General features: G+C 44.9%; 1 protein-coding gene across 1 annotated transcript in view; it reads left to right on the top strand.

Moving 5' to 3' along the window:
- Positions 1-23,601, top strand: part of LOC126249070 (glycoprotein 3-alpha-L-fucosyltransferase A-like) — a 220,639-nt gene that overhangs the window by 43,779 nt on the left and 153,259 nt on the right. The window contains exon 2 of the mRNA XM_049950722.1: positions 9,474-9,653. Coding sequence (XP_049806679.1) covers positions 9,474-9,653 — 180 coding nt within the window. The remainder of the gene's footprint in view (positions 1-9,473; positions 9,654-23,601) is intronic.

Raw genomic sequence — 23,601 nt, forward strand, 5'->3', positions numbered from 1 at the left:
AGCATTTCATATCAGAAAAAAGACTTCAAATTTAATTTTACGCCAGCCGCTGTGGCCGAGCGGTGCTAGGCGCTTTAGTCCGGAACCGCACTGCTGCTGTGGTCGCAGGTTCGAATCCTGCCTCGGGCATGGATGTGTGTGATGTCCTTAGGTTAGTTAGGTGTAAGTAGTTCTAAGTACTAGTGGACTGATGACCACAGCAGTTAAGTCCCATAGTGCTCAGAGCCATTTGAACAATTTTTTTTTTAATTTTACTATGATGCAGTTCCGATACTAAGGCCAGCCAGAATCGGCCAAACATTTAAATAACGCTGGCCTACTGGCAAACTTCAACTTCATGAATTAAGCTAAGGTAAAACTTACAAGTGCGCAGAAACGACTCCGTCACCTGTGGGCACTACTATACTGCAGAGCTTACCAGGGCGCAACCCGTCCCAAAATAAACAAGTAGGTTCGACGTCCAGCAAAGACTCATCTCTACCAAGGCACCGTCGCGTCTCGTGCACGGCGATACACGGGCTGCCCTTAGTTGAGGAAGAATGAGGTATGCCATTTGCATCTAGCAGACCTGGACGTATAGCTTTCCTGTAGCTGCGTCTTCACTCCTTACGGACTCTGCTTGCAACTGCACAAAACAACATTGACTGCTGCATAAAAGTCACAGCTTCACTGTTGGCGAGCGTCTCAGCTCACCGCTAGAAGAAGCCTCGACAAAACCCACGGCGAGGCCACCAATGCGGCTGTTGCCATTTTAGGCAAATGATGACACATGAAAAATAAAATCGAGCTATCGCGCTCGAGATCGAGCCAGTACCAAACTGGCTCAAAAACATTTCTCATCAGGCATCTATGCATTATACATAGAGCGTCAATTGTATAAAGAATATACTGATAAAAGAATGTTCGACTCTGTAATCCACAATTACAAAAAATAATAATTCTTGAAATGTTCGGTTAAGGTATAACATCTCTATAAGAAACATGTTCCCTGTATTGCAGCGTAAACATTAATGTGCCTGGAACAACCTTAATATTTAGTCTACAGCTACAACAGCCCAAAGACCTTATGTTATAGGCTCAAGATATTCCACACATTTTGAATATCGATATATTCTAAGCAGCAATATGTCTAGGACGTCACATTGTTCCGAACTACAACAAATCACCACAGGAACTAGACTTTGCACGAATTATGCTTTATTTAGATAGTAACAATTATCCAAATTAAACTGTTACATTATCGTCTATAAAATATCTAACACACACAAGTATAAATACAATCAAATAATAAATATAAGTCACACCAACAGAGCGTCCACCACCGGTAGCTGAGTGGTCAGCGCGACAGAAGGTCAATCCTAAGGGCCCGGGTTCGATTCCCGGCTGTGTCGAAGATTTTTCTCCACTCAGGGACTGGGTGTTGTATTGTCCTAATCACCATCATTTCGTCCCCATCGACACGCAAGTCGCCGAAGTGGCGTCAAATCGAGAGGCTTGCACGTGACGAACGGTCTACCCGACGGGAGGCTCTCATCACACGACATTTTACCAGTAGAGTGTAATCATGGAAAAGAGAATAATCACACGCCAAAAAAAGTTTTGCATCACCTCAGTTCCGAGAGTTCCGCAACCTATACAGAAAATTGGAATAGAGATCAACGTAAACATCATTTCCGCCTCTTTTATTGCTCATGAAAACCACACACTGCATGTTGTACCACCATACAGCGAGACCTTTAGAGGTGGTGGTTCAGATTGCTGGATACACTGGTACCTCTAATACGAAGTAGCACGTCCTCTTGCATTGATGCATGTCTGTATTCGTCGTGGCATACTATCCACAAGGTCATCAAGGCACTGTTCGTCCAGATTGTCCCACTCCTCAACGGCGATTCGACGTAGACCCGTCAGAGTGGTTGGTAGGTCACGTGGTCCATAAACAGACCTTTTCAATCTATGTTCGATAGGGTTCATGTCTGGAGAATATGCTGGCCACTCTAGTCGAGCAATGTCGTTATCCTGAAGGAAGTCATTCATGTGTACGACGGGGGTGCGAATTGTCGTCCATGAAGACGAATGCCTCGCCAATATGCTGCCGATATGGTTGCACTGGCGGTCGGAGGATGGCATTCACGTATCGCACAGCCGTTACGGTGCCTTCCATGACCACCAGCGGCGTAAGTAAGCCCCACATAATGCCACCCCAAAACAACAGGGAACCCCCACCTTGCTGCACTCGTTAGACAGTGTGTCTAAGGCGTTTAGCCTGACCGGGTTGCCTCCAAACACGTCTCCTACGAATGTCTGGTTGAAGGCATATGCGACACTCATCGGTCAACAGAACGTGATGCCAATCCTGAGCGGGCTATTCGGCATGTTGCTGGACCCATATGAACCGTGCTGCATGTTGTCGTGGTTGCAAAGATGGACCTCGCCATGGACGTCGGGAGTGAAGTTGGGCATCATGCAACCTATTGCTCAGAGTTTGAGTCGTAACACGACGTTCCGTGGCTGCACGAAAAGCATTATTCAACATGGTGGCGTTGCTGTCAGGGTTCCTCCGAGCCATAATCCGTAGGTAGCAGTCATCCACTGCAGTAGTAGCCCTTGGGTGGTCTCAGCGAGGAATGTCATCGACAGTTCCTGTCTCTCTGTATCTCCTCCATGTCCGAACAACGTCACTTTGGTTCACTCCGAGATGCCTGGACACTTCCCTTGTTGAAAGCCCTTCCTAGCACAAAGTAACAATGTGGACGCGATCGAACCGCGGTATTGACCATCTAGGCATGGTTGAACGACAGACAACACGAGCCGTGTACCTCCTTCCTGGTTGAATGACTGGAACTGATCGGCTGTCGGACCCCCTCCGTCTAATATACGCTACTCGCGCATGGTTGTTTACATCTTTGAGCGGGTTTATTGATATCTCTGGTCAAAGGGACTGTGTCTGTGATACAATATCCACAGTCAACGTCTATCTTCAGGAGTTCTGGGAACCGGGTTGATGCAAAATTATTTTTGATGTGCGTACTACTAAAAACAAATTTTGAACTTGTAGACAGCTACCAATGTATTCGACTGCAGTCTTTCTCGGCGTATTCCGCCGATGAATTCTTCTCGGGTTATGACCCGAGTGGTGGCGTCGTCTTGTGGCAACGTTTCAATGAGTTTCGTACCCATCATCTTCTGCACCTCTTCTTTCGAAGCAAATCGACGACCTCGAATGTTTTTCTTCAGGGCTCTAAACATATGAAAATCGCATGGGGAGAGATGGGGGCTATTTGTAGGATGTGTAAGGGCTTCGCAGCAAAACTTCTGCAGCGTAGTCTAAACAGTCTTGAGAACAGCTGCACAAGTTTCCTCACACAGCCTCCATATAGTCCCGAACTCTTCTCGTGCGATCTCCATATTTTTGGAGCCCTGAAGAAAGATATTTGAGGTCATCGATTTGCTTCGGCCTAATAGGTGCATGCCTGGGTACAGTCATGTTTCCGTAGACAACCGCAGACAATTTCCATAAAGGCATTGACCATCCTTTCTCGCAATGCGATACATGTGTTAACAATTATGGCGATTACTTTTGAAATAATAAACAGTTAACTTACTTTTTTCCGTATGTCTTATTTTTATTTTACTGCCCCTTGAGCAATAATCCCCCGTGGTGGAATAATATGGAAAATGTTTCGGTTTATTATGTACCAGGCCTGGCCAAGATCGCGACACAGCCGAGTCTGGTCAGCGCCCCGGCTTTCCCCACCACTGCGCTATTCCGAGCGGTTGTGCAAGTGAGACTGAAGGGCCTAGAACCGCTCGGCCACAGCGGCCGGCTGTCAGGCCTGTTATGTACATTACTAATGTGGCCTGTGTAATTGTAGTTGCCTAAAACACAGACACACACACACACACACTACATGTAAAACAGTTGAATTTCAAAATTCAGTTACGGTCTAATTACAACATTGGACTTCATGAAACTACAAAATTTCTCTATAAATTAAACAATGAGAGTACAATCAGTTGTCTGTGTTTTATATACTGCTCAAAAGAATTAGAGGTGCATGAATGGGCGTCTGCCATACTCCAGGAAGCAATAATTGAGGACTGGGTACGTTACCAAATTATACTCTTGTCTTTCACAACAGAACATCATTACATCCTCGATCGTTTACATAAAAAGAACTGAAATGTCTTACAGGTGTCGAAAATAAAGTGGAAACAATCAACCATTCCGTCGTCCTGCGTGCTTTTCATAGGACTTTGACAGCCTCTATAACAGTTTATACCCTCTGTGAGCGTTTATCACTGCCTGACACCTGCGTGGCATGCTCCGTATAAGTCTACAGAGGTCATCCTGTGGTATACGTTACCATTTTGCAGTGAGAGCCCATGAGAATTTTTGGAGAGTCTATGATGGAACAGGACGACCACGAACACATCTGTCAAGCATGTCCCACATACGCGAAATGGAGTTTTCGTCGGGACTCACCGCCAGCCATTCTATTACTTCTGTGCCCAGCCTTCGCTAGATATCTCTGCTGACGCCGACCACAGATCCTGAAGGAATTCAGGGCCACCACCTTACGCAGCAGCCACCACATGGTCCAACAGGATCTCTTCGAAGTATTGCCTGGCGGTAAGGCGACCGTGGACAACGACAAGATCCGCATGGCTGTCAACACTGAAGCCTCCTCATAACATCACAGAAGCGTGGAAGTCTGTCGATTTTCTGAACAACATTTGGCACGTACGGCTCACCACGAGTCTCCACACACGAACACGGCCGTCAGCTTGCGTCACAGGATATCTGGACTCGTCTACGAATAACACGTTTTGCCAATGATGAAGTTGCCAGTTGACATGGGAACGGCATAAATGAAGGCGAGCTGCAGGATATTGTTTTGTCAAGCGGAGTACTCGAGCAGGGCGTCTGGGTCGTAAGGTCCTTTTTCGTAACCTGTTTCTTGCAACCTGATCGCTCACAGCGGCTCCAGATGCCATTCTGAGATCGTCTTGCAGTGCTCCGGCGGTATGTGTACGACGCCTCAACGCAGAGATGGCCAGATATCGGTATTCACGTGGAGTTGTACTACGTCAGCGACCATGTCCAACACGCCTGTCTCCCTATAGCACGTCCACAACCTATGGACGACACATGGAGAGGCATTGGCATTTGCAGCAACACGACCGAAAGTCCATCCTTTTGGATCAGACAGGCCATCCGTGCAACTTGTACTACATTAAGATGTCGCACTCCCAACATCCACAGATGACAACTGTCATATGTGTACCTCACTAGCAAACACTGGGACACAGAAGCTCATTTCCTTCTGAGGGGTCGCCTGACACTATCACAGCCAATAAATGGCGAATGATTTTAGTTGTTCCTTACGCTGAAAGGAAAGATCACAAACCATGCAATAAGACCACACCTACCGCCTGTATCAAAATAGATTTAACATACGGGACGTATGTTAAAGGTACATGTTAATTCCCATTAATAACATGTTACTGACTTTTTTTTACATTACGTACAACCATAGTCCAGTACATGAATGTATCAAACCCAACGAGGAAGTTGTGAGCTTAGTCAGCAATTGATGACATTATTTTAAATTGAGCACCAAGCCTCATTAATTATATGATGTGGAAGACTTGTAAATTAGAACTGACACTATTCACATATTGATTCACTGAAAATTTGAGTGTGGTTTTACTGTGTCACTTTTTCGGTATTGCTATTAAAATGCATTCCTGTTTTTTGTTGCGGAGAATATGAGCACAAGGTGCTAGGAACCCGTTGGACGCAGTATATGAACTATTAGCGATGTGCGTACCCACTGTAGTGGGCGGGATCTTACATCTTTCGGAACGTAGTTAGACAGTCACAGTGCTTTAACTGATGAGTTGAGATTGGTGACAAGTTTATACCTGCCTTCCCGGTGAAAGTGGGGCCAGTGACCTTTACTTAAACTGATTGCATGTGTATAGCAGTGCAGGGAATTAATCCGGGCCCGGTAGAAAACACTGCGGATTAAATGTGCAGAGCGCTGCATCGTGTAATTCGTCTGGCGCGCCGTACAACGAAAGTGCATGGATTCTGCCCGCAACCACCAGTGGGATTTTGCGCGATGTCACAAAATTTCAGACGACGGACGAAAGGAACGTTTCAGTGTGACCGAACTAATTTGTCCTACGGCTTTCTGGAGTATTATTATACTAGCATAAAAGTGCTTCTTTCGGAGCACAAAGAAGGCTAATATGCTCCGGTTTCAAAAGACTCTCTCTGAAATATGGGGAACAAGCTGCCTCTTTCTACCTTCCTCGGCACCATTAAAAATTCTGTGATGCGAACATATTTGCGCTTTTTTTAACATGCAATTCACCTCTCACTGTCACAAGCTCCCCTAACTGTAACTCGCTCATACCCACTCGTTCATCGCTGCAAGTCTTTCATACCCACCCTCCCCCACATGGCCCTTCTCACTTACTCATTCAGCCCAACTTTTGTCATTGTCTCTTTGTGTCTCTCTGTCAGTGTCTGTGTTTTACAGCCATTGTCTCCTTCGTTCTGTCTTACACCTACTGTCTTCTCTCACTGTCACAGTCTGCCTCTTGGTTTGTCTAACTGCTACTATCTACTGTCTCTTTCAATCCCCCCCCCCCCCCCCACACTGCTGCTGTCTATTCTCACTGTCACTATCTCTCTCTTCCACATTGTCATTCTCATAGACTCTGTCTCTCATTATCACTGGCTCTCACTCACTTCCACTTTCTTCTTCTCTTAATTCCTCTCCCACTGGCACTGTCTTCTTCACCCTTTTCCTAGCACTGTCCTGTCACTGTCAACTATTTTCCAATGCCACTATGGTCCTCTCTCTCACACACACTGCCATTGTCTCCTTCGCTCTTTCTATACCCAACCACTGTCTACCATCTTCCAGTATTTATTACTTTTCTGTCTCTTTCTCACTGCTACCATCTTCTTCTTTCTCAGCGCAAAAAAGGGCGAAGGTGTTCACATGCCAAAATTTTTGCAAATATTTTTAAAGGTGCTAATGAAAGTAGAATGAGGCAGCTGGAACCCCAATTTTTAGTCAGAGTCTTTTGAAAAAGGAGCATATTAGCCTTCTTTGTGCTACAACAGGAGTATTTTGCCGATAGTTCCCTTCTTTTCCCTGCTACAACAGGGCATGTCACTTGGATGAAAAGAAATTTATGGGTCAGTAAAATTTTGACAGAGTACTTCTGTGAAACTGAAATAATGCAAAACTAATTTTAAGCCTTAGACTGGATTTTACACGCAAAAACAGTTTGCATATGCTTCAGTACTACAACATGGTGTTACTAGAAACCTTCTGATGAAAACGAAGACACTTTACAGCATATTTGTCAGTGCTACGTCACTTTATAAACTTCGTTTTCGCATCACACTGGGCATTACGTGATGAAGTAGGGAAACTTTGAACCTCTGTATTTCGGGAACGGGTGAAAGTGTCATGAAAATTTTCAAGGCTCTTCGAGATTGGAATCTTAGGAATACATAGTAAAAATTACAGGTATTTGCTGTGCGTAGTCATTTTAGAACACATGGCTCGGTTCTGACGCCCAAAAACGACGTTTTCGGAGTTTCTCGATAATGGATATGTACACTGATCAGCCAGAACATTATGATCACTGACATACTATCGATAGATTCCTCTCCAAGCGATATCAGCGTCACCTGTCAAGAAATGACTGCTAGTCGGACACACGCACGGCGTTTGTAGTATCAGTGAGCGGGCTGTCCGTGTGTAGAATGGGCAAGGCCCGCGATCTATCTGTGTTGCACCAAGGGCAAATTGTGATGGCCCGGAGGCTCGGCACGAATATTTCTGAAACTGCACGACTTGTCGGGTGTTCGAGGAGTGCCGTGATGAGCGCCTCCAACACGTAGCGAAACCGAGGTGAAACCACGTCCAGACGTCGTGAGTTTGGGCGGCCACCTCTCATTATAGATGTCGGACATCGTAGGCTGGATAGATTGGTAAAACAGGACAGGTGGCGAACTGCGGCGGAACTAACATCAGTCTGAACACACAGGGCACCAGACACACTGAACGGTGGGATTCCGCTGCCGACGACCCATGTACGTGCCAATGTTAACACCACGACATCGGCAGCTACGACTGAAATGGGCACGTGGCCATTGGCACTGGACGTTGGTGCACTGGCAGAGCGTAGCATGGTCTGATGAATCCCTATGTCTTCTTCATCATACCGATGGGAGGGCGCAAATCCGTCGTCTTCCAGAGAAACAACTCCTTGACACCTGTACTGCGGGACGGAGACGAGCTGGCAGCGGCTCCGCTATGCTCTGGGGAACATTCACTTATGCATCCACGGGTCCAGCGGAGATAGTACAAGGCACCATAATGCCCAAGGAGTATCGTGCACTGATTGCAAATCACGTACACCCCTTCATGACGATCGTGTTTTCCGACGGCAGATGCGTTTTTCAGTAAGATAGTGCGCCATGTCACAAAGCCACGAGAGTGACTGAGTGGTTCGAAGAGCACAGTGGCGAGTTTCAGTCGATGTGCTGGCCTCCCAACTCGCCAGATCTGAATCAGATGGAACATGTCTGGGTTGTGGTTGAAAGTAGCGTCAGATCTCATCGCCACTCTCCCCAGAATTTATGGGAATTAGGTGACTTTTGTGTGCAGATGTGGTGCCAATTCCCTCCAGCGACCTACCAAGGCCTCATTGCTTCCATGCCACGACGCGTCACCGCTATCCGTGCCAAGTTAGATACGTGGTGATAATGTTTTGGCTTATCACTGCATTTTTCAAAACGGGAAGATGGCACTTATAGATGAATGCCTACAGAATATACTTTTAAAATTTGAGCCATTTGCCGAGGTTATGTGCAAGTAGGGTAACTTTGGACCTCTGTATCTCGGAAAAGGATAAAGATATCAAGAAAATTGTCAAGGTTGTTCGAGATCCGGATCTTGGGAATATACTGGAAAAATTTCAACCATTTTATGTGCATAGCCGTCTTCAGTTCGTGGCTCACTTTTGGTATCAAAAACCAAGGTTTTGGGGTTTCTCATGCACCACCCATGATCAAAATAGTGCTTCCATAAGCTCCTTAAGGCCCATAATACACGATATTTAATGTAAAAGAACTAACCTGTTTGTTCCATTTGCCTAAAGTGGAAGAAATGTGTAATAATTAAATTTGACCCTGTAATTTAGAATAGATAGAGTAAGAAGCTCCTTCTGTCGAGTATAAAACTGGTCCCTAGCCCACAGGCTATCCAAAGCACTAGACCCTTCCTTTTTATCACCAAGAGAACCCGAGGTATAAGCCCCGGAAAAATCTCGTTTTTATGCGTGTCTTTTTGGAAGATTCTCTGTAGCGCACATTGTCACATGCGTACTGATGTAACTAATAGATGTTGTCTGTGAGCTGCAACTATTACGTGTCGCAGGTGCTGGTGTACAATGGACTGGGGTCGTGGTCACCGCTGCGCGCTGGTCGCGACGCGTTCCAACACTGCCCTGTCAGCAGCTGCACCATCACCACCAACAAAGCTGAAGCCTCGGACGCAGACGCCATCCTCTTCAAAGACCACTTCGTCAACCCAGGCGTCCATCGCCCCGCCAGGCAGGTTCGTTTCATATCTCCTGTTTCTTCTCTTTTTTGAACACACTTCGGATCTCAAAAAACTTTGTAACACCACAAGGCATTTATTTTTCAAATCATCCATCTGGAAAGTTAATTTCATATGTAACACACACTATCTCCTAATATCGTGTCGGGCCTCCTTTTTCCAGGCATAGTGCAGCAGCTCGGCGTGGCATTCACTCAACAAATCTTTGGAAGTCCTCTGCAGAAAAAATGAGCCATGCTGCCTCTATAGTCGTCCACAACTGCGAAAGTGTTCCCGGGTCAGGATTTTGTGCACGAAATGACGTCTCGATTATTTCCCATAAATGTTCGATGGGATTCATGTCGGGCGATCTGGGTGGCCAAATAATGTCGCTCGTATTTTCCAGGATGCTCTTTAAACCAGTCGTGATCATTAGTGGACCAGTGAAATGGCGCATTGACACCCATAAAAATCCTATCGTTATTTGGAAACGTGAAGTCCATGAATGGCTGCAAATGGCTCCAAGTAGACTAACATAACTATTTCCAGTCAACGATTGGTTCATTTCGACCAGAGGACTCAGTCCATTCCAGGTAAACACAGCGCCACCATTATGAAGCCACCACCAGCTTGCACAGTGCCTTGTTGACAACCCGGATACATGGCTTAGTGGAATCCGCACCTCGCACTAACCATACCATCAGCTCTTACCAACTGAAATCGGGACTCATCTGACCAGGCCACGGTTTTCCAGTCGTCTAGGGTCCAACCGATATGGTCGTGAGCCCAGGAGAGACGCTGCGGGCGATGTCATGCTGTTACCATAGCCACTCGCGTCGCTCGTCTGCTGCCATAGTCCTTAATGCAAAATTTCGCACCACTGTCCTAAAGGATACGTTCGTCGTACGTTCCACATTGATTTCTGCAGTTATATCAAGTGGTGTTGCTTCTCTGTTAGTACTGACAACTCTACGCAAACGCTGCTGCTGTCGGTCGTTAAGTTAAGGCCGTCGGCCACTGCGTTGTCCGTGGTGAGAGATAATGCCTCAAATGTGGTATTCTCGGTACATCCCTGACAGTGTGGATCTCGGAACGCTGAATTCCCTAACGATTCCAGAATGGAGTGTCTCAAGCATCTAGCAGCAACTACTGTTCCGTGCTCAAAGTCTGTTAAATCACATCTTGCGGCCATAAACACGTCGGGAACATTTCCATATGAATCACCAGAGTACAAATGACAGCTCCGCTAATGCCCTGCCATTTTATACACTGAAGAGCCAAACAAAATGGTACACCTGCCTAAAATCGTGAAGGGCCATCGCCAACACGCAGAAGTGACGCAACATGACGTGGCATGGACTCGACTAATGTCTGAAGTAGTGCTGGAGGGAATTGGCATCATGAGTCCTGCAGGGCTGTCCATAAAATCGTAAGAGATCTCTTCTGAACAGCATGTTGCAAGGCATCACAGATATGCTCAATAATGTTCATGTCTGGGGAGTTTGGTGGCCAGTGGGAGTGTTTAAACTCAGAAGTGTTCCTGAAGCCACTATGTGGCAATTCTAGAAGTGTGGGGTGTCGCATTGTCCTTCTGGTCTTGCCCAGAATGCACAATGGACATGAATGGACGCAGGTGATCCGTCAGGATGCTTACGTACGTGTCACCTTTCAGAGTCGTATCACTCCAGCTGCACATGCCCCACGCCATTACAGAGCCTCTTCCAGCTTGATCTGTCCCCTGCTGACATGCAGAGTCCATGGATTCATAAGGTTGTCTCCATACCCTTACACGTCCATCCACTCGATAAAATTTGAAACGAGACTCGTCCGACCAGGCATCATGCTTCCAGTCATCAACAGTCCAATGTCGGTGTTAACGGGCCCAGGAGAGACTTAAACCTTTGTGTCGTGCAATCATCAAGGGTAGACGTGTGGACCTTCGGCTCCGAAAGTCCATATCGATGATATTTCATTGAATGATTCGCACGCTGACACTTGTTGATGGCCCAGCATTGCAATCTGCAGCAATTTGCGGAAGGGTTGCACTTCTGTCACGCTGAACGATTCCCTTCAGTCGCCGTTGGTCCAGTTCTTGCAGTATCTTTTCCCGGTTGCAGCGATGTCGGAGATTTGATGTTTTACCGAATTCCTGATATTCGCGGTATACTCGTGAAATGGTGGTACGGGAAAATTCCTAAGTCATCGCTGCCTCTGAGATGCTGTGTCCCATCGCTTGTGCGCCGACTATAACGCCACGTTCAAACTCGCTTAAACCTTGATAACCTGCCACTGTGGTATCAGTAACTGATCTAACAACTGCGCCAGACACTTGTCTTATATAGGCGTTGCCGACCGCAGTGCCGTAATCAGCCCGTTTTTGTATCTCTGTATTTAAATACGCATGCCTATACCAGTTTCTTTGGCGCTTCAGTGTACGTTGTGTACGTAATACGACCGCTATCTGCATATGTACATATTGCTGTCCCATGACTTTTGTCACCTCAGTGTACAATGACTGTTGCCGAGCATTATAGCACAGCTTAAGTACTGTGAAGTATTCGTCGGCTTCTTGATTTCTGGTAAGACTTAAATACCCATAAGACTGATGCTGTGTCACAGAAAACGTGTAAGAGATGCAATATTACCTTATTTGTGTGGCGATGTAGCTGTCAGTTTACTTTTCTTGATTTGCGAGACTCCGCTAGGCGATCATGGTACTTAAATATAGACCTAGGAGATGGTACAAAGACGAGGAATGGCGTAGAAGTGTGTGTTCTACGTAACCCTCACTCCATTTGACGAGATTAAATGTATGTTTCCTAAGATGGAATTACATTAGTATCTGCACAGGCGTGGCAACGTCACTACACTAAACGGTCGGCGCGGTTATGTCACTGGACGACGGTGGCTCAATAACAGAAACCCGAGAGGGGGAAACGAACTCGCCGTGCGCCTCTATCTTCGGCATGTCGACATTCGGAACCCACTTAGAGATAGGCAAGGGAATTGCTCACAAGTGAAGCTCCTCATCGCAACCCGTAAGTGGCCCAGTGGATAGCCCGTCAGAAACTGAGCACAGATCACGAATGAAATGAGGAAGAAGGTCTACTGAACTTTGATTATAGAATATGAGGAGGGAGGAGAGGAGATCAGTGGTGGTGGTGGTGGTGGTGGTGGTGGTGGTGGTGGTTGTGGTTAGTGTTTAACGTCGCGTCGACAGCGAGGTAATTAGAGACGGAGCACAAACTCGGTTTAGGGAAGGATGGAGAAGGAAATCACCCAGTCCCTTTCAAAGGAACCATCCCGGCATTTGCCTGAAGCGATTTACGGGAATCACGGAAAACCTAAAGCAGGATGGCCGGACGCGGGTTTGAACCGTTTCCATATAGAATATGAGTCACGTGGTAAGAATATATTATGTGATAAAATGTGAGAGCAGGTGAGATGCTGCATAGAACTCTCGCAGAAAAGAAAACAAACAAACGGGGTGAACTATGTTACAACAAAGGAATTAAAGATACAAAACTTACAAAATTGGACGCAAGCGTCATAAAATGTGATACTCGTCTAGAACAAATAGGAGGTACGTATGCCTGGAGGTCCCTTCCACAATCGGTGAAATTTAGATCAATTTGTTTTCTTCTGACATATGGACGGACGTTCTCACACACGACATACGGACTGTGGAAAACTGGTAAGCTGAGTCCAAGAAAGAGTGGTTCAAATGGCTCTGAGCACTATGGGACTCAACTGCTGAGGTCATCAGTCCCCTAGAATTTAGAACTAGTTAAACCTAACTAACCTAAGGACATCACAAACATCCATGCCCGAGGCAGGATTCGAACCTGCGACCGTAGCGGTCTTGCGGTTCCAGACTGCAGCGCCTTTAACCGCACGGCCACTTCGGCCGGCCAAGAAAGAGTGACTCTGTGGCATCCCGAGGATGAAAAATATCGTAATCGAGATAAAGTTCGAAATCTATGTAGTAAAATTGCAAGTTTATTGGCTTTTTGGGCTTAAATTATTACCTCAAACAATAATTTGTTCAGATGATATGGGTGGCGTATCGTATTGTTTAAGTTACTGTAGTGGATTTTTTTGTGTTGTGGTAATTTGGCATTAGCTGTTTACAAATTATCATTACTGCTTACTGACATTTTTATACCAGTAGGGTGGTGATTCTGTTATATGAAGTGATTTGCAAACGTGGTGTATGTGTTTCTATTTTTCAGTGCTTTTGGTGTTGAGAGTATCTTGTTCTCAGCTTCATGCTTAAATCTTCCACACGTTTGCCAAATGACAGTTATTAATGGTTAACTGACGTATGGCTGCGCAACTCCAAACAAATACAGGAAAACCGTGTGTTTGTAATCTTGCTTTTCATTGTCACTAAGAATCATCCTAAGTGTGTAACAGAACGTTTTTCCCGTCATCTCACGCATTCGTGAAACTTGTCTGGTTGTTTTGATAACCGAGGAGAAAATGTACAGTACTCGTCAAGTTATTTTCGATGCAGATATAGCTGATTCACATGCGTTTTACGTCTTATTAAGAGCAAAAGCCGCAATGCAGCACTCGTCTCAAAGCACAGAGGCATCATGGTATCCATCCTACGTTAGGAGGGTAAAATGTAACATAATTCATACATAGAATAGATTCTAACCTGACCTAACCTAAAATCCTTGACCCTTCAAACACAGACGGACATCGGACATACTGTGACCAGGCTGTCGGCCGGTAACATCGGGCGACCTCTGACGACCGTTGTCGGTGCCACTATGAATGCAGCCTAAAGCCGTCGTCGCACGGACCGTGCATCCGAACGTTGAGCGTTGAGCGTGCCGAGTTTCAGAAGTCATAGCGTGGAATAGCACGTTGGGGAGTCTTTCCGAAAGTGCAGCGCAATCTCTAAGATGTCAGATATTCAAAACATAACATAACGTTGACATTACATAACGTTGACCAATGAGACAGCAGAACGCCAACTATGTCACATGCACGCCATCGCCCTAAGGTGCAGAGAAGTGAGGCGCCATATTGGCTTTCAGTTGAAGCCCGCACTTTCTGAGAACCAGCAAACTGAAGAGCTCTCGAACACGCAGTTAATTGTATGATTCGTTGTAATAAAATGACAAGAGACGTCATATTCGTGGTAAAAGAATTATCGTAACTTGCCAAATATGAGATATGGCATTTGAAGGCAATGACATGTTGAGGATCCATTAAAACACATTGTTTTTGGTATAGTTTGTTACTATAATTAAATTTGAATTAGTAAAATAGCAACGATTAAAGCTTTTAAAACATAATAACACGCTAGATAAGGTTACCGCACACAGTTACTTTAGCACAATGAATAACGTGGCAGTTCGATTCCCGGCGGGGTCAGGGATTTTCTCTGCCTCGTGATGACTGGGTGTTGTGTGATGTCCTTAGGTTAGTTAGGTTTAAGTAGTTCTAAGATCTATGGGACTGATGACCATAGCTGTTAAGTAACATAGTGCTGAGAGCCATTTGAACCATTTTGAAGCCAATAACGCGGCGGGCTCTTGATGAATCTAATGATGTATTAGTAGCTCGCGTCGAACTACTTTTAAAATTTTTTTTCTAACCTTCGCGTTTTTAATAGGCTCTAATACTTCCTTGTTAGTTTAATGTAAGTACATACTATAATATTCAATGTTATGTAAATATAAGTGCGCTCTTTTTGAAGAGTGAGTTTGTTTCTATATGCTTAATCTAAGGAACTCAAGATTTTTGCCCTTCTTAAGTTTTGTAATTCTCATGTTGTAGAGATTCTGCTACTGAGTAGGACCAGTGATCAAGTAAGAATGACCTTAGGGTTTTACAAAAAAGTGAGAACGATGAAATAATTCTTATCGCATGAGGAGAACTATTGTAAAGTTGTATCGCACTATTTGTAATGAACTTTTATAAGCCGATGTCCTTAGTGACTGGACATGGTACTTCCCTTTATGCCTTGTAGTATTGTCACGGATCTCAAAATGTATTAAAAAAAAAGAAAAAAAACAACCTTACTAGCATATGGACAAGGGAGGAAAGTGCGTTTTGCCGGCCGCGGTGGTTCAAAAATGGCTCTGAGCACTATGGGACTCAACTGCTGAGGTCATTAGTCCCCTAGAACTTAGAACTAGTTAAACCTAACTAACCTAAGGACATCACAAACATCCATGCCCGAGGCAGGATTCGAACCTGCGACCGTAGCGGTCTTGCGGTTCCAGACTGCAGCGCCTTTAACCGCACGGCCACTTCGGCCGGCTATGTAAATATAAGTTCAACTTTTTTTGAGGGGTGACTTTGTTCGATTGGCTTAATCTACAGGACAGCTTGCGCTACTTGTATAAAGACATTTTGCTCCTTTTTCTTTTACGCTTCGTAATTGACATGTTGCAAAGAATCTGCTACTGGGTAGGAACAGTGATTAAGTAAGACTGACCTTGGGGTTTTACTAAAATGTGGGAATGATGAAATAATGTTTATCTTATGCGGAGAAGTATTCCAAATTTGTATCCCACTGTTTGTAATGGAACTTTTATATGTCTCTGTCCTTATTGATTGGACATGGTACTTTCCTTTTCTTGGACGATGGGGAAAATGTGCGATTTAATAGAGCTAACGTGGGAATTTTACGCGCGCCCGTTGAGTAAACAGTGTGATCTACGAACTAGAAACATCCCTCAACTGCCGCTGGAGTGCGTTGCGATCGCCTATACCACGTTGGGGCCCACGTACCGTATGCTCAAGTCGCGTCATTCCTGAGCGTTCAGCAGCACGCTGAACTTGGCACGCTCAACGTTAGCGTTCGACTGAACGGCCCGTGTGCCGACGGCTTTAGCCTGTTCCGACCCTGCTGGCTGTGAGGCAGTACGAGGAGGGATCTATGATCGTGGGACACGTGATCCACATGTCAGCAAACCCTCCAGCGGTTATTGGCAGGAGATAAATCGTGCTGGTGCCGCTGATTTTTATTGAAACAGCTCCTCATTTAGCCTCACGAGGCTTAGTGGATTCCGTTCCATATCTCCATACCCACAAAAACCCGTGGAGGAATCGCGAATAAAACCCAGATCTTTCGGCACCGAAGGCAATATATTCGGCTGTTACCGTTTAATTTAAATGGCATTAATTCGGGCTCCCACTAATAACATAGATCCTAAATCCACAACTCCCATTGGTGTACATCCCTTGCCGGCGTTTGATGTCCAATGTAGCAAGTACACGGCTTCGCATGTTGATTGAGGTGTTTTTTAATTCTATAAATAATGAGTAATGTGTCATCATCATTATTCAGTATCAAAACACAAACATGGTACGAAGCACTGAAATATCTCGCAGCCTCAATGTTGCCACCTAGAACCTAGGCAAAAGCAACATAGGCCCATAGTGAAAACGGGCACATCTTTGCTGTCAAAGCATCTGCTAGCTACACCCGCCGATACGTGTGGAAACTGGCACCACAAGTGCCCAAGTGCGCCCATTCACCTTAAGCTGCTGTTCTAATATAGTGCCTACTGACGTAATTCCCATGAAGTCAGACAAGTTCTACGTCCGAATTATAACGTGTCATGTGAATCAAATTGAGCATAATCTAAATTTAAGTTATGTTAATGGCTAATTATGCAGATAATTCAGTGCGTCCAAATGATAGTGGGAGTCCATCACATACTGCTTTTTCTGACCGCATGCAAATAGTGTTTATGTAAGGGGAAGTCAAATGAAAATGAGACAGATGGGAAAAATTAAGCACTCTGTTCATTATTTCAAAAGTAATCGCCATGACTGTGAATATATTTATCCCAGTGTGAGTCAGGACGGTCAATGCCTCCACGGAAAAATGTTTGCGGTTGCCTACGGAATCATGATTGTACCCAGGCGTGCACCTCTTAGTCCGAAGCAAATCGACGGCTACGAATGTCGTTCTTCATAGCCTCAAAGACATGGAAATCGTATGGGGAGAGATCGAAACTCTATGGAGGGTGTATAAGCGCTTCCCAGCGAAACTTCTGCAACGTAGTCGAAACAGGCACGACAGGTCCTGGAAAGTCATCATGACCTCTGTCTTTGACTACATGGACCCGCTCTCACTGTCTATCTGGAAAACGGCGCCACAATTAACTCACAGCTGTACGTTGGCACTTCGCAAAAATTGATGCGCGCTATCAAATCCAAACGCCTAGGAATGTTGACACACAGCATCATTCTGTTGCAGGATAATGCCCACGTACATGCTGCCAAGGTTGTTTCGACTACGATGCAGAAGTTTCGTAGCTAAGCCCTTATATATCCTTCACACGGTTCCGATCGCTCCCCATGCGGTTTCCAGATTTTTGGAGCCCTGAAGAAAGACACTGGTGGCCGTCGATTTTCTTCGGACGAATATGTGTACGTGTCGGTACAATCATGATTCCGAAGGCATTTGCAAACATTTTTTCGTGAAGGCATTGACCGTCTTGTCTCACAGTGGGACAAACGCATTAACAGTTCAAAATTCCAGGCAGAGTAAAACTGTGTTTCAATCTCCCAGGAAGTTTCATATCAGCGCACACTCCGCTACAGAGTGAAAATTTCATTCTGTAATTTACAGTTGCTTCTATTAGTTTTGAAATAATAAACGGTTTACTTACTATTTTCCATCTCTCTCGTTTTCATTTGATTGCTCCTTGAAATCGATCGGTTGAACCGAGTTGAAGGGCGGAGGAAGGACTAAAAAACATCTCAAATTAAGAAACATTGTTATCGTGATATACACGCAGTGTTTCAAATTCTTTGCATGAACGTCTAGGGATGGTAGGTTTCGTCATGGGGAACAAACAACTTTTGTTAGAGACATACGAAATGTTGAGTGCTTGATTCTGCATTTCTAGATTTCCAGAAGGCTTTTGACGCTGTTCCACAAGTGGTTCGTAGTGAAATAGCGTGCTAATGGAATATCGTTTCGGTTATGTGACTGGATTCGTGATTCCCTGTCAGAGAGGTCACAGTTCGTAGTAATTGACGGAAAGTCAAAGTCCCTAAGCTTACACACTACTTAACCTAAATTATCCTAAGGACTAACACACACACCCATGCCCGAGGGACCGGCCATCCTGATTTAGGTTTTCCGTGATTTCCCTAAATGCTGGGATGGTTCCTTTGAAAGGGCACGGCCGACTTCCTTCCCCGTCCCTCCCTAATCTGATGAGACCGTTGACCTCGCTGTCTAGTCTCCTCCCCCAAACAACAATCCAATCCATGCCCGAGGGAGGACTCGAACCTCCGCCGGGACTGCAGCGCCTTTGACCGCTGGGCTAATCCCGCGCGGCATCATCGAGTAAAAGAAAAGTATTTACGGCGTTCCCAAAGGTAGCGTTATAAGCCCTTTGCTGCTCTTTATCTATATAAACGATTTAGGAGACAATCTGAGCAGCCTTCTTAGGTTGTTTGCAGATGATGTTGTCGTTTATCGTCTAGTAAAATCATCAGAAGATCAAAACAAATTGCAAAATGATTTAGAGAAGATACCTCTATGGTGCGAAAACTGACCCGATATAATGAAAAGTGTGAAGTCATCCATATGAGTGCTAAAAGGAATCCGTTAAACCTCGGTTACCCGATGAATCAGTCAAATATAAAGGTCGTAAATTCAGCTAAATACCTAGGAATTACAATTAATAACAACTTAAATTGAAAAGAACACACAGAAAATTTTGTGGGGAAGGCAAACCAAAGACTGCGTTTTATTGGCAGGACATTTAGAAAATGTAACAAATTTACTAAAGAGACTGCCTACACTACGCTTGTCCGTCCTCTTTTGGAGTACTGCGCGGTGTGGAATTCTTAGCAGATTGGATTAACGGAGTACATCGCGAAAGGTCAAAGAAGGGCAGCACGTTTTGTGTTATTGCAAAATAGGGTAGAGAGTGTCACGGAAATGACACAGGATTTGGGGTGGACACCATTAAAACAAAGGCGTTTTTGCCGGCCGCGGTGGTCTAGCGGTTCTAGGCGCTCAGTCAGGAACCGCGCGACTGCTACGGTCGCAGGTTCGAATCCTGCCTCGGCCATGGATGTGTGTGATGTCCTTAGGTTAGTTAGGTTTAAGTAGTTCTAAGTTCTAGGGGACTTATGACCACAGATGTTGAGTCCCATAGTGCTCAGAGCCAAAGGCGTTTTTCGTTGCGGCGGAATCTTTTCATGAAATTTCAATCACCAACTTTCTCCTCCGACTGCGAAAATATTTTGTTGACCCCGACCAACATAGGGAGAAACAATCGCCATAATAAAATAAGGGAAATCAGAGCTCGAGCGGAACGACATAAGTGTTCGTTTTGCTCGCGCGCTGTTCGAGATTCGAATAATAGAGAATTATTGCGAAGGTGGTTCGATGAACCCTCTGGCAGGCACTTAAATGTGATTTTCAGAGTATCCGTGTAGATGTAGATGTGGAAAATGTTCGCAGACGCTTCCCGGCGACGGTGGGCGTCTTTTGTGATTGATTAAGCCCCTGAATGGCGGTAGGGCGTACGCACTCTTCGATGTTGGTATGCAGCGTATCTTGCTTATGGTCGAGTCTGCTGCTCGGCGTGAAACGGGATAGGCCGAGCTTTTAAAATGTCCTTCTCCGCTAGAGACTCTCATTCTTAAGGTTTTCTTGTTGAAAATCACTCTAGCAATTTACTGAGGTAGGTAGTATGAAGATGGAGCACACGTGGTTAATAGATTCGGATAATGCAGTGAAATCTCGTCGTCCCAGGGCCATCGAATTCCAGGAAGACGCCTAACGCCGCCAGAAAGTGAATTTGTCTCTAACAAAAGTTGTTCTCCTGACGTGGCCCATCAGTGATGCAAAGACTTTCAAACACTCTGTATATATCACAATAACACTGGTTTTTGAGATATTTATAGTCTTTTAGGTTTTTGTATGTTTTTTGCCCTTCCTCCACCTTTCACTCGATTCAATCGATCTATAATAAACACTGTTTACATGCGCTCAGAACGGGCCGTCATTTCGACGCCACGACTTTGAAACACATTGTATATTAAACGATTCGTTCTGATCAGAGGATTACGAAACTGAAATTGGATTTGGGCTACATAAAGTATTATAAAAGTTATCTCTGCACCTTTATGGATGTTTTAATTAAATAACAGACATTAAACTATCGTACTTTAATTAAACCTATCTATCAAAATCGAGGTCTAAGGCGATCAAAAACATCCCGTTCGAACGCCATACAGTCCAAGATCGGTATGCTAATCACTTGAAATCACCGAAGCCAGTTGAAATCACCGTGGGCGGTGAGGTAATCCTCCCATCGACGCGTAAGGTTGAAGATATCCGTTTGGTAAAACATGGTGTCCTGTTGTATGAAGAAGTCCGTAACTGCCTGTTGAGACCCTTCAAAGCCTGTTTTATGGGACTCAAGACCTGATAATCCCATGGGGAAATACGGTGACCTGCGTTATCATGAAGCAGCAGCGCCCAACACGGAACTTGGTGCACCACTCTACAACATTGGCTTTCGACAGACACGCTGCCCCACACACATTCTTAATTCTGCGATGGGTGTCTACCGATGTTTGTCCTTCGGCAGCTAAGAAGAAAATAACAACACGTTGGTCCTGTTTCGACGCATTTGGAATAACGTCGCCATAGTTCACGTTTCCACATTTACCGAAAGCACCTCGGAACGAATTCCACACCTACATGTCGGTGTTATATACCCACATCGGAGTCGCGTTACGATGCATATACGCTGCAGCAACGCCCTCAAACGGAAGCTTTTTGATCGGCCCTCGTATTTTGACCTCTTGCTTCGACAGAAATACACCAATTGAATCAAAATGCTTTTCTAAAATAGTGTCAAAATGAAGATGAGCAGTATTCTCTCATTAGGCTGTGCAGAACTGATGGAAGCTATCTCCAAAAAAACCTATTATGTCCCTACTTATAACATGTGGTTCCGACTTCAGATACAAGTTAGTAAGACTGGGGATCATATCTAAAAGAAAAACTATATACGAATACTTTAACGACACGAAGAAAGCTGGTAAAGTTAGAGTTATAGGGGAGAGGACAGATAATTTCCAGCAATTTTATGTAGTGGCCGAAAGTGTCTGTTGCGTTATATCAAAATTAGCTTGTATCACTTAAAGTTAAGGTTACGACTAACAAAGCAGTATTCATCTGAAGCAATCGATTTGCAATACAACGACTGGTCACAATCTTTCTCGGATTCATGAAAAGAACGGTGAGTTAAAGAGAATTATCTTACAACACGCGCCTCCTTTCGTCAGCTGTCTGCTTCGTTATCGCCTCCAGGAGCATGTCTGTGGGCTTTCATTACTTCCTTGGGCCCTTGTTGCGTTGACCGTCCCTCCTACACTGTATTTTTCTACATTTGCAAACAAGTTACAAGTGGAGACGATGTTTTACAGTTCACGAAAGACTTCGGTTCACAGTCTAATCATGCAGCAATAAGAAGGGCACGATGTGGCCTCGTCGTTCACTCAGCCCGCCTTGCCATACTGACAACGAAAGCTTGTAAGTTAATTTGCTATGAACAATACACAATTTTACCATTAAAATGATTTTCTCAGCAAAGTTTACACGTAAAATTTACAGATCAGTTTAGAATATAAGCGCATTCACAGTTTGGTTAAAATACGAATATCAGTATGAACGTAATGACGCACCAGTTGTCCAGATGAGTGATCTACATCTACATCTACATCTATACTCCGCGAGCCACCTTACGGTGTGTGGCGGAGGGTACTTATTGTACCACTATCTGATCCCCCGTTCCCTGTTCCATTCACGAATTGTGCGTGGGAAGAACGACTGCTTGTAAGTCTCCGTATTTGCTCTAATTTCTCGGATCTTTTCGTTGTGATCATTATGCGAGATATATGTGGGCGGTAGTAATATGTTGCCCATCTCTTCCCGGAATGTGCTCTCTCGTAATTTCGATAATAAACCTCTCCGTATTGCGTAACGCCTTTCTTGAAGTGTCCGCCACTGGAGCTTGTTCAGCATCTCCGTAACGCTCTCGCGCTGACTAAATGTCCCCATGACGAATCGCGCTGCTTTTCGCTGGATCATGTCTATCTCTTCTATTAATCCAACCTGGTAAGGGTCCCATACTGATGAGCAATACTCAAGAATCGGACGAACAAGCGTTTTGTAAGCTACTTCTTTCGTCGATGAGTCACATTTTCTTAGAATTCTTCCTATGAATCTCAACCTGGCGCCTGCTTTTCCCACTATTTGTTTTATGTGATCATTCCACTTCAGATCGCTCCGGATAGTAACTCCTAAGTATTTTACGGTCGTTACCGCTTCCAATGATTTACCACCTATGGCATAATCGTACTGGAATGGATTTCTGCCCCTATGTATGCGCATTATATTACATTTATCTACGTTTAGGGAAAGCTGCCAGCTGTCGCACCATTCATTAATCCTCTGCAGGTCTTCCTGGAGTACGTACGAGTCTTCTGATGTTGCTACTTTCTTGTAGACAACCGTGTCATCTGCAAATAGCCTCACGGAGCTACCGATGTTGTCAACTAAGTCATTTATGTATATTGTAAACAATAAAGGTCCTATCACGCTTCCTTGCGGTACTCCCGAAATTACCTCTACATCTGCAGATTTTGAACCGTTAAGAATGACATGTTGTGTTCTTTCTTCTAGGAAATCCTGAATCCAATCACAAACCTGGTCCGATATTCCGTAAGCTCGTATTTTTTTCACTAAACGTAAGTGCGGAACCGTATCAAATGCCTTCCTGAAGTCCAGGAATACGGCATCAATCTGCTCGCCAGTGTCTACGGCACTGTGAATTTCTTGGGCAAATAGGGCGAGCTGAGTTTCACATGATCTCTGTTTGCGGAATCCATGTTGGTTATGATGAAGGAGATTTGCATTATCTAAGAACGTCATAATACGAGAACACAAAACATG

This window comes from Schistocerca nitens, chromosome 3 (genome assembly GCF_023898315.1).
Source record: "Schistocerca nitens isolate TAMUIC-IGC-003100 chromosome 3, iqSchNite1.1, whole genome shotgun sequence".
In the NCBI taxonomy this organism is placed as follows: Eukaryota; Metazoa; Arthropoda; class Insecta; order Orthoptera; family Acrididae; genus Schistocerca; species Schistocerca nitens.